Source organism: Misgurnus anguillicaudatus, chromosome 7 (genome assembly GCF_027580225.2).
Source record: "Misgurnus anguillicaudatus chromosome 7, ASM2758022v2, whole genome shotgun sequence".
Lineage (NCBI taxonomy): Eukaryota > Metazoa > Chordata > Actinopteri > Cypriniformes > Cobitidae > Misgurnus > Misgurnus anguillicaudatus.
In genome coordinates, this window is record NC_073343.2 from 33209552 (window position 1) to 33226259 (window position 16708).

Sequence of the window (16708 nt, forward strand, 5' to 3'; positions counted from 1 at the left end):
GGAAACCCGTTTCCTAATGCCTGTAATCAAAGACGCGTTAAAACAAATTTAAAGTCCCTACAAGATAAACATTCAATTTATTAATTTCTAAATAACTATATGCCATATATATGTTAATAATTCTGCAAATGTATACTGTATACATTCATAGGTATAATACTGCATGTGGTAAGATTACTCGTAGTGCCCGAAATGTTTTACTTCAAAACATAGTAAAAACACTTACATTTCATCTTAAAGTCACTACTTTTTTTGTAGTCATAAGTAAAGTTTGTTTTTCTGTCAAAAGAATAACTTAATTTAGTTACAACTGAATGGGGAAATGGTAACGCAACCACACGTGTATGACGTGTCTTGTGGTAAAACTGCCGACCAATCAAAATGCAGTGGGAAGAGATCCAGCTCCGCCCCTGGATCTGAATCCAACCCCGCCCCCTGGATGTCGTGTTCTGCAGTGAGGCATAGGTTCGAATCCCGCAAGAGACATGAAAATTAAAGTGATGATAAACCTTGCAAAAAGTGGAGAATTATGTGTAAACAATGTTGAGAAGATAAAAGAGTGGATAAAAAATTGATATAGTGTACGTTTTTCTTCATTTTTTCTCCTTTTCTCCCCTCTCTTTCCCCCCTCTTTCCTCTCTCTTTTCTTTTCTTCCCCCCCACAAGCAGTCCATTTTGCCCCTTTTTTGGCCGAGTGGTTAAGGCGATGGACTAGAAATCCATTGGGGTCTCCCCGCGCAGGTTCGAATCCTGCCGACTACGATCACTTTTCTATTTTGGAATTTCGCAAATCTCCTCCCCTTCTCGAAATGATCTCAGCGATTAGCAAATAGCAACATCACCCAAATTCAAACGATTCAATGAATTCTTTAATTGATTTTAAACTTGGACATGGCCTGACTGTTTTCAGAGAATGCAAGAGATCCTAGGTTCAAATCCTGGACGAGTTTTTTTTTCTTTAAATCAATTGAGCTCAGCCTATGTTGGGACCAATTTATGCCAAATGCCGTCTGTAAAATAACGTGGTAAAAGGGCAAAGTGCACACATCCAGGAAGTACCCCTTGTGTAAATTGCTTTGCAAATACAAATTGTGTTTTCATATTGGATTGTGCTTCTTCTTGCCTTTTCCTAAAATATGGTCCATGATACTGCAGATTATAACTTATTTCTCTTCTTTTTCAGATAGTACAGCAATGCTGCAGTTAGGGACATCTATTCCATCATATTAGTTAAGTGTCTAGATTACTTTAATAATGGATGGATCATGTTGACCATGTTAAGTTCAATAGAAGAAGATAACATAATGGCATTTTAATGTAAATGTTTTTGTTTGTTTTCACCAGAAAAAGGTAATATACATTGGATGGTATAAAAGTGCACTGCAAAAAATGACTTGCTTATTTAGTATTTTTGTCTTGTTTTCAGTAGAAATACCTTAAAATTCTTTAATCAAGATGTATTTTCTTGATGAGCAATAGAAAAGCAAAACTAAAAATAACTCTAGTTTTTAGACAAAACATATCAAATTTAGGTGAATTTGTGCTTAAAACAAGCAAAAAAATCTGCCAATGGAATAAGAATTTCTTTCTTGAATTTACTTAATACAAAAAAAAATAATCAGCAATAAAGGTCTTATTCCACTGGCAGATTTTTTTTTTGCTTGTTTTAAGCACAAATTCACTTAAATTTTATGTTTTGTCTAAAAACTAGACAAATTTTCTTAAGCCATTTGCTCATCAAGAAAATACATCCTGATATAAAAATACTAAGAAACTCATTTATTTGCAGTGTACTTTTACAATTTACTCACACTGCAAAAAATTACTTTCTTACTTAATATTTTTGTCTTGTTTTCAGTAGAAATATCTAAAAATTCTTATATCAAGATGTATTTTCTTGATGAGCAAATGACCTAAGAATTTTTTTTTAGACAAAACATAAATTGACTTAAGAAAAATTACCTAAGAAAATAAGTCTAGTTTTTAGACATAAATTATAAAATTTAATTGAATTTGTGATTAAAACAAGCAAAAATATGTGCAAATGTAGTGAGAAAAAAATCTAAAAATAATTTTTTTTTTTCTTAATCACTTAATTTAAGCAAAATTTTCTCACCCCATTTGCAGATAATTTTGCTTGTTTAAAGCACAAATTCACTTAAATTTAATAGATTTTTGTCTAAATATAGACTTATTTTCTTACATCATTTTGCTCATCAAGAAAATGCATCTTGATTTAAGACAAAAATACTAAGTAAGAAGTTACTTAGTAGTTTTTTGTAGTTAATAAATTATTTTTAACAAAATTTGGTTTGTACAAAAAAAATTCTTAGTATTTTTTTCTTGTTTTCAGTAAAAAATATCTAAAAATTCTTAAATTAAGATGCTTTTTCTTGATGAGCAAAACGACCCAAGAAAATAAGTCTAGATTTTGTTAAAAATGTTAAAGATTGTTTTGCTTACCCCATTGGCCACATTTTTGCTTGTTTTATGCACAAAATCACTTAAATTTGTCTAAAAACTAGACTTATTTTCTTGGGTCGTCTTGGGTCGAAAATGTTTTCTTGAAAATCATTTTTTGCAGTGTAGAAGTGTTGTGATGTGAATGCCAAATGAGCCAAGAAGAAAATGCAGTATTATAAGAATTTAATTCCTGTTCCAGAACAAGCAAATAGTCTACAGGTCTGAAAATGATCAATCTTTTAGGACACCTTAAATAATTAAGATCTGATTTATAACTGTAACCACATTTTTGTTATATGTATATAATAGAAAGAAATGACATTTCCCAAACGGTGACATCATACTTTTATTTAATAAATATTTAAACAGATCTATTTACAAGGCTATCAAAAATGAAAAACTATACAGATTACATACCGTAATCAGCACTTCAAGTTACTACCAGTTTAACACATTTGCACTGCATGTAGACTAAACAAATGAATAATAAAGATCACTTTATGGTTTTTCATGACATGTCCTAAAAGGTTCAAATACTTAAAACTGAGACCAAATTGGCACCCAACAAATTTAAACAAGCGAACCTTATACAGCAACCTAATAGTAACATACTGATCAGTAACAAAAATTAACAAATGATAACTAAAAGTAATAGTAGTCTTAGTTTCAACCCACAAACAAGTTTATTTTGTACATTAAACCTTTCACTTTAATTTTGCTGTGTCTCTGTGGAGGGGGGCACAGCTGAGGTACCAGGGGTCTTTAGGGGTTCAGTCTGTAGGGATTGGCTCAGAATGACCTCCTGTAACAGGACAGCGTTGTTTTCTTTCCACTCCCTGAATTTATCAGCAGTTAAAGAGTCGTCGGACAGTATTTGCTCTAAAATCAGTAGATCTGCTTCTTTAGCCTAAATCAAATAGAGAGAAAAAAACAGTAGTTGATGATTGTTTTAATTGCTGATGCCATTTTTCAAAAATAGATGCCAATGTTTAAAGAGCAGAGTGACTGACATAATGCTTTTATGTGACCATGGACCAGAAAACCAGTCACATGGGTATATTTGTAGCAATAGCCAACAATACATTTTATGGGTCAAAATTGGGACTTTATTTGGTCAACTTTAAAGGTGATTTTCTCAATATTTTAGATTTTTATGCACCCTTCGATTCCAGATTGTAGTAGTCGTATCTCGGCCAAACGTTGTCCTATCCTAACAAACAATACATCAATGTAAAGTTTATTTAATCAGCGTTAAGATGATGTATAAATCTTAATTTTAAAAAAAATTGACCCTTATGCTGGTTTTGTGGTCCATGATTACACATTTTAATTAGCAATATTCTCTTAAAAATGTGGCAAAAACACAATAAGCACTAGTGATGCACCGATGTATTGGCCGCCGTTATTTTGAAACCATCAGCATATCGGCAATAGCACAGAAAGGCCGATACGGATTGTTTATTAATTAACTGCATAAAGAAATCCATTATATGTAAAAAATGATTTAATGTTGTTAATAAAATAAATGCTGAATAGCAAAAACCACCTTTGAAGGTTGTCATGCTGTCTTATATTTGTTTTAGCTTAATTTGTGCCTCTCTTATTATGTTGGTCAGTTGAATGTTAATTAGATCCAATCCATGTTCATTAAAAATAATTTGATATAGAAATAAACTAGCTAATAGACCAACTGTATAGTATTGTATACAAGTGTTTAATATCTGTATCGGCCAGAAGTTGTCTGTTTAAATCGGTATCGGCCCAAAAAAATCATATTGGTGCATCCCTATTAAGCACTGAAATTGAGTTTATGTTTGAAATAAGAAAAAATATTTGCCAATAAGACAAGGTTAAAAAAACTTGAATGAATTACTTATTAAGGAGGCAATATTTTTTCTTGTTTAAGCATAAACTCACACAGAAAACAAGATTAATATCATTGGTCACATTGCTTCTCAAATAAATGTATCTTGGTTAAAGTTTGTTTTGGTAAATGCACTTGAAAACAAGACAAAAATACTAAGTAAGGTCTGTTACTTGGCGGCAAGCATATGTGACCTGTGCTGGCAAAATGAGTCGTAATGTGCACAGTGTAATTTTGAGCTACAGGCAAAAGATGGTATAAATGTCGATTTCGGTCGAAATTGAGGTTTTCATAAAAATAAGCACATTAAGCCCTCTAAATAGTCATTAAACATCTAAAATGATCTTTATTTGTAAGTTTTTGAGAGGTGTAAATGCTTAATCTAATACAAAGATGCGTGCATCCACATGTGCGTGACATTTTGGTTTTAAAACAAAGCAGGAATTAGAAAATCGAGTGCAGGGCTTGCTTGATGTTAAAATAATTATTAAAGGATTAGTCCATTTTCTAAAAAAAAATCCAGATAATTTACTCACCACCATGTCATCCAAAATGCCGATGTCCTTCTTTGTTCAGTCGAGAAGAAATGACGTTCTCCGAGGAAAACACTCCAGGATCTTTCACACTTCAATGGACCCCAATGGACCCCAACACTTAACAGTTTTAATGCAGTTTAAAATTGAAGCTTCAAAGGACTCCAAACAATCCCAAACAAGGCACAAGGGTCCCATCTAGCAAAATATTAAAAATATGCACTTTTAAACCACAACCTCTCCTCCTCCTCCGGCTGTGCGACGCGCCAGCGCAACCCCACATAATTGCGTAATGATGTGGAAAGTTTACGTGTTACATATTTGAAACACACATTTGCGGACCATTTTAAACAATAAAGTTACACAAAGACATTAATTAGTATCATTCCACATACAACAACGTCTGAACGTCCTCTTTCTCCACACTTGTAAACACTGGGGCGTAGTTTCGCATACGTCATCCGTGACCTCTTGACGTGATGACGTATTACGTGAGGTCCCGCTGGGGCGTCACAGGACCGGAGGAAGACGAGAAGATGCGGTTTAAAAGTGCACATACTTTTTTCTTGCCTAAAATGACATCGTTTCCCTAGATAAGACCCCCACGCCTCACCTGAGATCGCCCAGAGTCCCTCAAAACTGCAACTCCAAACTGCATCAAAAGTGTTGGGGTCCAATAAAGTCCACCAAAATGAGAAAAGTCCTGGAATGTTTTCCTCAAAAAACACAATTTCCTCTCGACTGAACAAAAAAAGACATCAACACCCCGGATGACATGGTGGTGAGCAAACCACCTGGATGTTTTTTTTTTTTTAAGAAAATGGACTAATCCTTTAAGAGGGATGAAAACGACATGATAGCGATCTTCCTCACGCTGACTGAAAGATCCAAAGCATGCACACACAGATGTGCGAGTGCGCGACCCTGAATTTATACACAGAATTACAGTTTTAAAAATATCTTATGTCTTAAGTTAATGTTTGGTTAGCTGTTAAGTAAATATCTGATGTGTAACATATATGAGAGCCTTCATTACAGTAGATCTTAAAGATGTCTGTCTAAACGTCAATCAAACAATAAAACAAAGAAAAAGTTTAACCCTTTAACTGGCGCAGCCCTTTTTGAGTGGGGGGTTGGTGAAAAGGTGATATACACCTTTAAATTAATATAACTCTGGCATTTTTTTTTTTTTTTTTTGGTCTAGAAGCCTAATTTTGGTTTTAATTTTGGTAATTTTTGGTTTTAAAGAAGACACTTCAACGTTTTTTAGGGAAGTGTCTCGAGGTGAAAATATAATTTTTTTTTAAAGCAGTTTACATTTATTTGTAATAAATAAAAATGCAATATAGTATAATTTTTAATACATAAAATTGTCAAAAAACTGAGGTTTGTGCTGGTTTGTGTCACAAATGAATAAATTACAGTTACTGCATTATTATTACTGCTAAAAAGTTTTGAAATATGAAAACTACATTCTTAGACCTTTCCAACAATATATAGTTTGTCGTGATAGATTAACATTTACATAGAAAATATTGAAATAAACGTAGGTGTCCCGCTCACGGGACAGCGCCAATTAACGGGTTAAAATATATTTTTCCTATAGTTTTGTTTTTGACTTTGTGTGCGCCAAATCTATTAATTTTATCAGTGATTTAAAGGTATGGATGTGTGATTTTGTTTTTGAATACTCAAAAATCTTTAACTCAATTTTTCACAAAATTCAGCTTCAAACACATGTATAAATAACTTCATTTTCGCAGCACGGGTCACATATAAAATTAAGAGGCATAAGCAGCTTGGTAATTATTTGCATAATTTATATCTAATGTAATAAGCGAAATATAAAATATTCATAGGATTATTTCCTTATCTTAAAGTTTAACCTTTAGTGTGCTGTTGAGGGTTCTGATGGTATGTATCTTCTCATTGAGTTTTTGGTTTTTGCTACGCTTTATAAACGAGGCTCGTAATTCCCATTTTGACGATGGCTTCCGCTCACCAGTTGGAGACAGGCTGGCTCTTTTTAAATGCAAGTATAATCTTTCCAGCTCATCATCATCATCATTTGCATCCTGGTCATCTAGAATGGTTACAATGAGAAATCACCCAAATGTAGTAACCAGCAATTGATGGTCAAATCCATTTAAAGATGGCTCCCCATCTAACTTACTCTTATGTCTGGAGTCATCTAAAGTCAGATTAATTTCTGATTCTTCTAGCTCTGTCTTCTTGATCTCCGTACACGCTGTGTTAGATGAACAGCCAAGTGGGTCTTGAGACGGCGCAGTAGAGTCACTGCATTGTGAAGCCTCTTTTATTGTATGGACCACAGCAGAACAGACCACAGTCTCTCCAGTTGTAGGGGCAGCCTGGGATACAAGATCTAGCCAAGACCGCCTATGCTTGGCTATGGAGGATACGGAGCTGTGAGAGTTCATGGTACTGACGGGCGAGGACAGGCTACCGGTGGCTTCACTGGGAACGGGCGAAGAATACGGAGGTGGAAGACTTCCCTAAATAGTAGGATATCATGCATCAATACTGCAACATGCAATCTTGGTGAGGTGTGTAAATTAATAAAGGAGGCACATTTTTAGGACCTCAACAACTGTGAACTTACCTCTTGTACGGTGTCTAATGGACCGTTCACACAGTATGGTGGTGGGGGAATGTTAGGGGATTCAGCATCTTCATGATCACTGGCTTCACTGTAGCATTCTGTGCAATACAAAAAACTTAAATAAACAAACAAATAAATGAAAACTGTAAGAAACACTCGGTGTGTACATGAACTCTCACCAGCCGTATGACCGTCTGTGGGGTCATACTGAATAGATGCCAGGCCAAGTTTATTTAACCACCTGAAACCATAAGAAATACTAATGAATTATGCGAAACAGTCCTGTAACTTGTGTAAATAAAACTGCCAGCGTTCGGTCTTACAGGTTCATGTCTTCATTGTTGTCTGCAGCAAAGTAAAACATCATGACTTTGGGGTGGCAAGCTTTGATCGCACTGCAAGATCACAAGGATACAAGAAAGAAAATGGCTGTTCAGATAAAAAATATTTCGTAATCATGATGATGACATCAGTGTGAGAAAAAAACAGCAGAGGAAATAACTACACTGCAAAAAAATTCTTAGTATTTTTGTCTTGTTTTCAGTAAAAATATCTAAAAATTCTTAAATTAAGATGCTTTTTCTTGATGAGCAAAGCAACCCAAGAAAATAAGTTTTTAGACAAAAAATATCAAATTTAAGTGATTTTGTGCATAAAACAAGCAAAAAAATCTACTAATGGGGTAAGCTCATTTTTCTTGAATTTTCCTTGAATTTAGTGTTTAAGAAAAATTTTAAAGAAAAATTTGCTTACCCCATTGGCAGATTTATGCACAAAATAACTTAAATTTAATATTTTTGGTCTAAAAACTAGACTTATTTCCTGGGTCGTTTTGCTCATCAAGAAAAAGCATCCCAATCCAAGAATTCCCAGAATTCTCTACTGAATACAAGAAAAAAATACTAAGACATTTTTTTCTTGAAATTTTATTTTTTGCAGTGTATACTATATTTCACTTTAAAATGATAGTTAACCCCCAAAATGAATTCTGTCATCATTTACTTCCCCTTCCAAACCTGATTAAGTTTTTATTTTATTTTGATGAACACAAAAGAAGATATTTTAATAAATGATTGTGCACACAGCTGATTGTAACTTAAAGATTGTAACACTGACTTCCATAGTAGGAAAACAAATATTATGGAAGTATTGTGATAAATGATGGTGAAGATGTTTTGATGAATGATGTTAAGCACACAGTTGAAGGTACCCATTGAATTCAATCGTGTTTGTTTTTCCTACTATGGAAGTCAATGATTACAATCAACTGTGTGCTTGCCATCATTTATCAAAATATATTCTTAATACAGATTTAGAACAACATGAGGATGAGAAAATTATGACAGAATTTTCATTGTTGGGTGAACTATCTCTTTAGTGCATGTCTGGCAACTGAAAACTGAGCTCTTAAAAATGCAATTTCAATTAATATCGCAATTAAAAGAGATAAAAATACCACTTACAATTTTTTCTTACATTCCATTGCCCTGTCAATTACAAAATCTGTCAAGTTTATGAAGCCCTCTGCTTTCTCAGCCTGGAGGTGAAGAACAAAACAAAATCTGGGTTACATAATCCCTCATTTCTTTATATACCTATTCTACATTTTTTTTTAACATTGACCTTTCTTGAAACTTAGCGGTGCAACTTGACAACTCTTTACAATCCTTGAAAAATACTGGGTTATTTTCATCCTGGTATTGGGTCAAAAATTAACAATTTCAACCAAGCATTTTGAGTTGAAACAACCAAGCACAGGTTAAATTACAATCCAACAGGTTGGGTCCGTCCAATTTGACCAAGTGGTGGGTTGAAAATAACCCAGCATTTAATTTTGTGTTAAAGTTAAGTTTGTTGTTAAAATTAGTTGCATTAGCTCAGTGATTCCCAACCGGGGGTACGCGTACCCCAGGGGGTACGTGACGAGTTTCCAGGGGGTACGCGAAAAGATTTACATTTTGCTTTGATCTCATTTACTTTTAATAAAAATGTCGCAATAGCGATGTACAACTCAAGAACGATCTGACTATTTTTAATGAACCTGAATAGTTTCTAAAGACACAAAGTTTATTAACTATAATTAATGTTTAGATTATGTTATAATATTCATTCCTGCTGCCGTTGCATTTTCAAATTATGGCTAACATATTTTGTCCCGTATGATGTCTTTTGTATTTATAGAGAATGCCTTAACACATTTTGTTTCTCTTTATATTTGAACAGAATAATTTAACTTATTTGCACACTTTAATTATAAGTGACTTAAATTGAGATTTTAGTAAATTTAGAGCATTTACTAAAAAGGACGTGAGAGCTCAATTCCAAATAAGCGCCGGAGTTGAAAATTTGCGTGTGATTTACTACAAAGGCGCAAATAAAATACACAGGCACAATAATGACATAAGCACATTTCTCTAATGACCACTGCAATCTACTACGAGCAGCGCAAATTAGTAACGTTACAGGGTCGCAAATAAGAGACCTCGGCAGGACATCGCAATGAAAATGCGGAGTGGGAAATTCCAGCTATGTAAAAGTACACTATGAACCGGAGGACGAAAGATGAAGGGTAAAATAAGTTTTGAAATACCTGATTTTACTTCTCCTCGTGACTTCTCCTCCTCTTTTCTCCAGCAAATTAAACATAGCATGGCTTGGCAAACTATATATTTATTTTAAAGTATGTTCCTCTGGCAAAATGTAATACTCTCCTCGCATTAATGTTAATGTAGGAAAACTTCTACAAATGCATATGCAATAAGGTCGCAAAAATAACACCTTTTCAGAGCTAAATATCTATTGCGTGTCTTTAGTAAGTTCAGTCGTTATTTAACGCCAAAACGATGGTTTGCGCAAGCTGTTAGTAAATCTGGCCTTTAAAGGGGTCATATGATGAATTTTTTAAATTTGTAAAATAAGTCTTTGGCGTTTCCAGAGTCCATATGTGAAGTTTTATCTCAAAACACCCTACAGATAATTAATTATAGCATGTCAAAATTGCCATTTTGTAAGCCTGAGCAAAATGTGCCGTTTTTGGGTGTGTCTTTTAAAATGCAAATGAGCTGATAAAAATGCAAACACTGATCGCAATGGTAGTGGTTTGTTGAAATAAACATGCTTCATCAGTCAGTGCTTTTTATTTTATGTTTAAAATTAATTAATTAATTAATTAAAATTACTAATGATTTGTCTTTAAAACACAACTTTGGTTTAGTTTCGATGAAGGGGTACTTGAGCCTTACTGATAGGGCTGTGGGGGTACTTAGGGATAAAAAGGTTGGGAACCACTGCATTAGCTAACATGAACTAACAACGAGCAATAAAGTATTTCAGCATTCATAATTTTTTGTTAATTTGTACCTTTTGATTAAAAATAACTGCTGAAATCAACATGAACTAAGATGACTAAATGCTGTAGAAGTACTTGTTTATTGTTTGTTTATGTTGGCTAATGCATTAACTAATGTTACAAACTACAACCTTACTGTAAAGCATAACCAACAGTTTTATACATTTAAACACTAAAAATACATTTAAAGAGAAGAGAAAAAAATATAACATAATAAGTAGGGCTGTCAAAAGATTTATTGCGATTAATCGCATACAAAATAAAAGTTTTTTGGATAATATATGTGTGTGTGTACTGTGTGTAATTATTTTATATATATAAATAAATACACACACATTAATGTTTGTATTTAAGAAACATTTATATATATATCATGTATTTGATTAATCGCAATTAATCTTTTGACAGCCATAATAATACGTTTATTACAGAGATGTAAAGAAAGGATAAAGAAATCTTCAAAAGCGATTGAAAAAGTCAAGTTGACCTTTTGTAACCAGTAATGAGTATGATGAGAAAGTACAGACATGTGACTCACCATCTGATTTGTGTACCAGTACAGAGAGGTTTTCTTCAGCACGAACCAATACTTCTTCCACTTGATACCCAGAAACCCCTTCCCCTGTGTTTTCCTATATAACCATCCCTCATAGTCCACAGGGTCGAGATCTTTCACCGAAACTCTCCTTCTGCTCATTCTGGGGCTTCCTGTTAGAACAGAAATAATTTCAGCTTTGACTGGTTGTGCCGTGTCATATTAGGAAACAACTAGAGATTTCTTCATACACATTGTGTGTTCGTGTCTGCTTATGTGGCCCAAGAGGTTAACCAATAGAAAAGCAAATACAAACATTTAAGGAAACATGGCTTGTACCTCTACGGCTCTTCTTCTTTGGCTTATGTCTGAGGGACACCTAAAGACAAACAGCTATTACTATGTCATCCTAAAGACAAATAGGTATTACTTTGACATGTGTTTTAAACTCCTATACAATAAGATCAGGAAAGAAATAATATAATTACTGGATTGTACTCATCAGTGGCTATAGGAGGAGCCAGAGAAATGGGGAAGGAGGCCTGGAAAGACACCAAAGCAAAAACATTAAACATGCACATTGCACGTATACAGGTCATGCACCCAAAAATTATTCCAGCTCTGTTGTTTTAAATTCCCAACATCAAATACCTGTCAAACCTAAAAAGATAAAACGACAATAAAGACACAAGATGACGTAGCCTCGACCAGACCACATGCCCACTTGCTATCTGTCTGCAGCATAAAAACATTACACATACAACTGGAAAACAAATTTCAATCTTGTAAGTGTTGATCTGAGTCTAGTTTGCAATTATTTACTGAGCGTTTCATGTCAATCTGTCATTCTGGTTTAATATGTATCTGGTAACAACCCATTTGTTCAGCAATAACTTGAGTGATGTATAATAATGTTTCAACAAAGCATAAACTAAAATAATGTAATAATGAAGATCTTTTAAATGAATTGATGCAGATCTTTAATGCATTGCATGCTAAAAGCATTGTTGCTTTTTTACAAAAGAAAATAAAAAACAGGAAAGATCCGCACCCTGTTCTATTGCATTTATTGATTAAAAATCAACTGTTGCTGAGGGATTTGTGGATCTTTCCAATCGTTGGGAAAAGTTTTTGATATTTGATTCTGCACCTGACTAAAATAATTATTACTTTTGTGTCGTGTTTTAAGCATGTCTCAGTACCTACTTTTAAATTTGCATTGAAATTTCGTTTTCATTACAATTACGTGAATTATACATGAGGGTAGCAAATGATAACAAAATGTTAAGATTTGATTGAACTATTTCTTGATTGAGTAAAGGATGTAATCACATCACAGCTGATCAGTCTGGTCCTTAAAAAATACATCTTTACATACAAAACATAGCCAAGGACCCCTATTTTCAACAAAAATATTAATATACTAGATCTTGACATAACTTGACAAATGTATATTCTTTACAAAAACAACCAAACATCAAGAAAATTGTTTTTTTAGTTGTTTTAGCTTACTTTAAAATATTATTTTAAATACTTTTAAGTCATTTTGACATGTACCATGTACCTAAAGGACTAGTCCATTTACTTAAAAAAATCCAGATAATCTACTCACCACCATGTCATCCAAAATATTGATGTCTTTCTTTGTTCAGTCAAGAAGAAATTTTTTTGAGGAAAACATTCCAGGATTTTTCTCATTTTAATGGACTTTAATGGACCCCAACACATAACAGTTTTAATGCAGTTTTAAAGGACTCTAAACAATTTCAAATGAGGCATAAGGGTCTTATCTATTGAAACGATTGTCATTTTTGTCAAGAAAAATAAAACATGCACTTTTAAACCACAAATTCTCGCTTCCTCCGGTCCTGTGACAGTCCAGCGCGACCTCACATAATACATCATCACGTCAAGAGGTCACGGCAGACGTATGCAAAACTATGCCCCAGTGTTAAAGTGTGGAGAAAGAGGACCATTCCGACGTTGTTGTATGTGGAATGATACTAATTAATGTCTTTGTGTCAGTTTATTGTTTAAAATGGTCTGCAGATGTGTGTTTCATATATGTAACACGTGACCTTTCAATGTCATTACGCAATTTTGTGAGGTCGCGCTGGCTCGTTACACAGCCGGAGAAAGACGAGAAGTTGTGGTTTAAAAGTGCATATTTTTATTTTTCTTGCCAAAAATGACAATCGTTTCGCTTGATAAGACCCTTATGCATCGTTTGAGATCGTTTAGAGTCCTTAGAAACTGCAATTTTTAACTGCATTAAAACTGTTAAGTATTGGGGTCCATCAAAGTCCACCAAAATGAGAAAAATCCTGGAATGCTTTCCCCCAAAAACACAATTTCTTCTTCAATTAACAAAGAAAGACATCAACAGTTTGCATGACATGGTGGTGAGTAAATTATTTGGATTTTTTTAAGAAAATGGACTAATCCTTTAAGTACATAATGTACATAATTTACAGGATTAATGAGTCACTTCAACACATGTAAAAGTTATTTCTTAAACACATCCAACAGTCCTCGTCCTGTGACTCAAATCACGAGAAAACGATGAATGTAATGTCATGATAACAGCGTGGAGGAAAAACATTGAAACTATGCGTTGCTCAATTTCCTCAAACGCTCAACGCTTTCCTCTTTTTTATTTAGGTAATTACAATATGAAAGCACAGCAGATTTACACATTTTATTAAAGTTACTTTTAAACGCTTTATTTTCCAACGTAAGAAGGTATTTGGTCTTGGGACATTAAATTTGCCCATATGGAATTTACCTAAATTAAATTATTTCCATATAAACAAGAACATGTGATGAACAGACGTTAAAGCATGACGTATGCTGTCTGACTTAAAAAAAACTGAGGTAAACTCTCTCTTAGTCCACTAGCTGGTTTACCTAAATAGCTACTGTATTAACATATATTAACTGTTTAACAGACCTGAGCTGCTGGATCGTCGGTGATATTTATTTTCTGAAATGAACAGGCGTCCTCCAGCATCGGGATTTTGCGAACGCACACGGATCATTTTAGAGAAATACAATCGACTTCTGCTTACGCAAGAACATTTCAAAACATCCACAAGCACCACTTCTTATTTTACATACAAAAGCACCACACACACGCTGGCATGGGATATCTGCAGCATAGATTCTCAATCTCTTAACTACTAGGTGCGTTCAGGTAAATCTCTGACGTCACGTTCGGTTCGACCATAGACTGTAAATATAGGGTTTCGACACGTGCCTCTGGTAAAAATAAATTAAGTCTTTGCTAATCGCAGTTAAATAATATTTTAATATATATTTTTAAAAAACATATAATATTTTATGTCCAACTTTTATTCTCTTTTTGTGTTACTCCGTCCGACAGCTCCGCATAGCCCACTTACAAGTTTGCAATATTTTTTAAATAAAGCTTGAATAATTTTATCCAAGCCCACTTGCTTCCTAATGCTTAAATTTTTTGGTCTTGGGAAAATAGGCTATTTTATCGTAATATCCCTTACGAAAATTAACCATGTTTTTTTTTGTGGCAAAAGATTCGTCTTTTGCAAAAAAACAACAACAAAAAAACATGGTTAATTTTCGTAATTAAGATGGTTTTTTTTTTGGTGTACTATCAGCAAACCATGATTATTTTGTGGCAACCATGGTTTGGTTTTTTGGTTTAACTGTTGTAAAACCATGGTTAATTTTCGTAAGGGATATTTTCCTTATTTCCTTCCTTATATTTTATAAGGTATAACTTAAAAACTATACATTTAGACAAAAAATAAAATTTTAATTAAACGTTAGTTTCCATAATTCACCAGTAGATGTCGCCCGTTTTCATGAATGATCCTTACGTTGAGAATGAGGTCTACCGTAAACTTTTAACTAGCTAGGACAGTGATGAAGACCTGCTGTATTTTGTTGCTTTTAACTTAAGCTTTACCAACTTTACCACACGCTTTATAGTATCAGATTTTCAGTGTCAAGGTTCACGGGATTTAATCTGGGAGATAATTTCCGAGCATGTTCTTCACAGGTGATTGTCATGGCACTTAACTAAATTCCCTCGGGGTTGAGCAGGACAGAGGATTCATTCTTCTCATTCTTCTCTGAATAGTATGTGAGGGACAAAGCGTGAGCTACTTCTACAGCAGTGTTCCCTACCGAGTACCCTACTGCGGTCAAGCCAGCCGCCACTCCGAAAAAGACGGTCAAACTAGCCCCCCGTTTTTTTTCTGTGCACATAAATTAGACATTACGGTAAACGCACGAGAGGAATGATTTCAAAATAAAAGTTTCTCACTTAATCTGTTGATATTTCTGTTGCATTATGTGTCTGTTTTAAGTCATTGCTAGGGTATTATGGGTGGTTGCTAGGCTGTTTCTCTTGCATTCTGTGTGGTTGCTAGGGTTCTATAAGTGGTTGCTAGGCTGTTTCTGTTGCATTCTGTTTGGTTGCTAGGCTGTTTCTGTTGCATTATGTGTCTGTTGTCATTGCTAGGGTATTATGGGTGGTTGCTAGGCGGTTTCTCTTGCATTCTGTGTGGTTGCTAGGCTGTTGCTAGGGTTCTTTAAGTCGTTGCTAAGGTATTATGGGTGGTTGCTAGGCTGTTTCTTTTGCATACTGCTTGGTTGCTAGGCTGTTTCTGTTGCATTATGTGTCTGTTTTAAGTCATTGCTAGGGTATTATGGGTGGTTGCTAGGCTGTTTCTCTTGCATTCTGTGTGGTTGCTAGGGTTCTATAAGTGGTTGCTAGGCTGTTTCTGTTGCATTCTGTTTGGTTGCTAGGCTGTTTCTGTTGCATTATGTGTCTGTTTTAAGTCATTGCTAGGGTATTATGGGTGGTTGCTAGGCGGTTTCTCTTGCATTCTGTGTGGTTGCTAGGCTGTTGCTAGGGTTCTTTAAGTTCTTGCTGGGGTTTTGTGGGTGGTTGCTGGGCGGTTTCTCTTGCATTCTGTGTTGTTGCTAGGCTGTTGCTAGGGTTCTTTGAGTCGTTGCTAAGGTATTATGGGTGGTTGCTAGGCGGTCTATGATGCACCCCGTGTGGCTGCTAGGCTGTTTCCTCTGCACACTGTTTGGTTGCTAGGCTGTCTCTGCTGCACTATGTGTCTGCTTTAAATCATTGCTATGGTATCATGGGTGGTTACTAGGCGGTTTCTCTTGCATTCTGTGTGGTTGCTAGGCTGTTGCTAGGGTTCTTTAAGTTGTTGCTAGGGTATTGTGGGTGGTTGCTAGGCGGTTTCTCTTTCATTCTGTGTGGTTGCTAGGCTGTTGCTAGGGTTCTTTAAGTCATTGCTAAGGTATTATGGGTGGTTGCTAGGCGGTTTATGATGCACTC

At 34.6% G+C, this 16708-nt stretch overlaps 1 protein-coding gene and 1 non-coding gene across 4 annotated transcripts; one reads left to right on the forward strand and one right to left on the reverse strand.

Annotated features, from left to right (window-relative positions):
- The first annotated feature begins 677 nt into the window (after positions 1 to 677).
- On the forward strand, positions 678 to 762 carry trnas-aga (transfer RNA serine (anticodon AGA)). Its single transcript has one exon. It is a non-coding gene; the product is annotated as a tRNA-Ser (tRNA).
- Positions 763 to 2791: 2029 nt separating this feature from the next.
- Positions 2792 to 14576, reverse strand: LOC141348985 (interactor protein for cytohesin exchange factors 1-like). 3 transcript variants are annotated; one of them, XM_055172158.2, is made up of 11 exons: positions 14318 to 14576; positions 11856 to 11909; positions 11707 to 11746; positions 11371 to 11540; positions 8947 to 9020; positions 7807 to 7878; positions 7663 to 7724; positions 7484 to 7581; positions 7034 to 7376; positions 6747 to 6943; positions 2792 to 3370 (listed from the first exon to the last, which is right to left on the reverse strand). In XM_055172158.2, the coding sequence occupies exons 1-11, from the start codon at positions 14375 to 14377 to the stop codon at positions 3173 to 3175; spliced, it is 1368 nt and encodes a 455-aa protein (XP_055028133.2). In that variant the 5' UTR covers positions 14378 to 14576; the 3' UTR covers positions 2792 to 3172. The 3 variants fall into 3 exon arrangements, with proteins under 3 accessions (XP_055028133.2, XP_073725869.1, XP_073725870.1); XM_073869768.1 differs by having other exon boundaries at positions 14305 to 14351; XM_073869769.1 differs by lacking the exons at positions 11856 to 11909; positions 14318 to 14576 and having other exon boundaries at positions 11684 to 11741.
- Positions 14577 to 16708: the final 2132 nt, after the last annotated feature.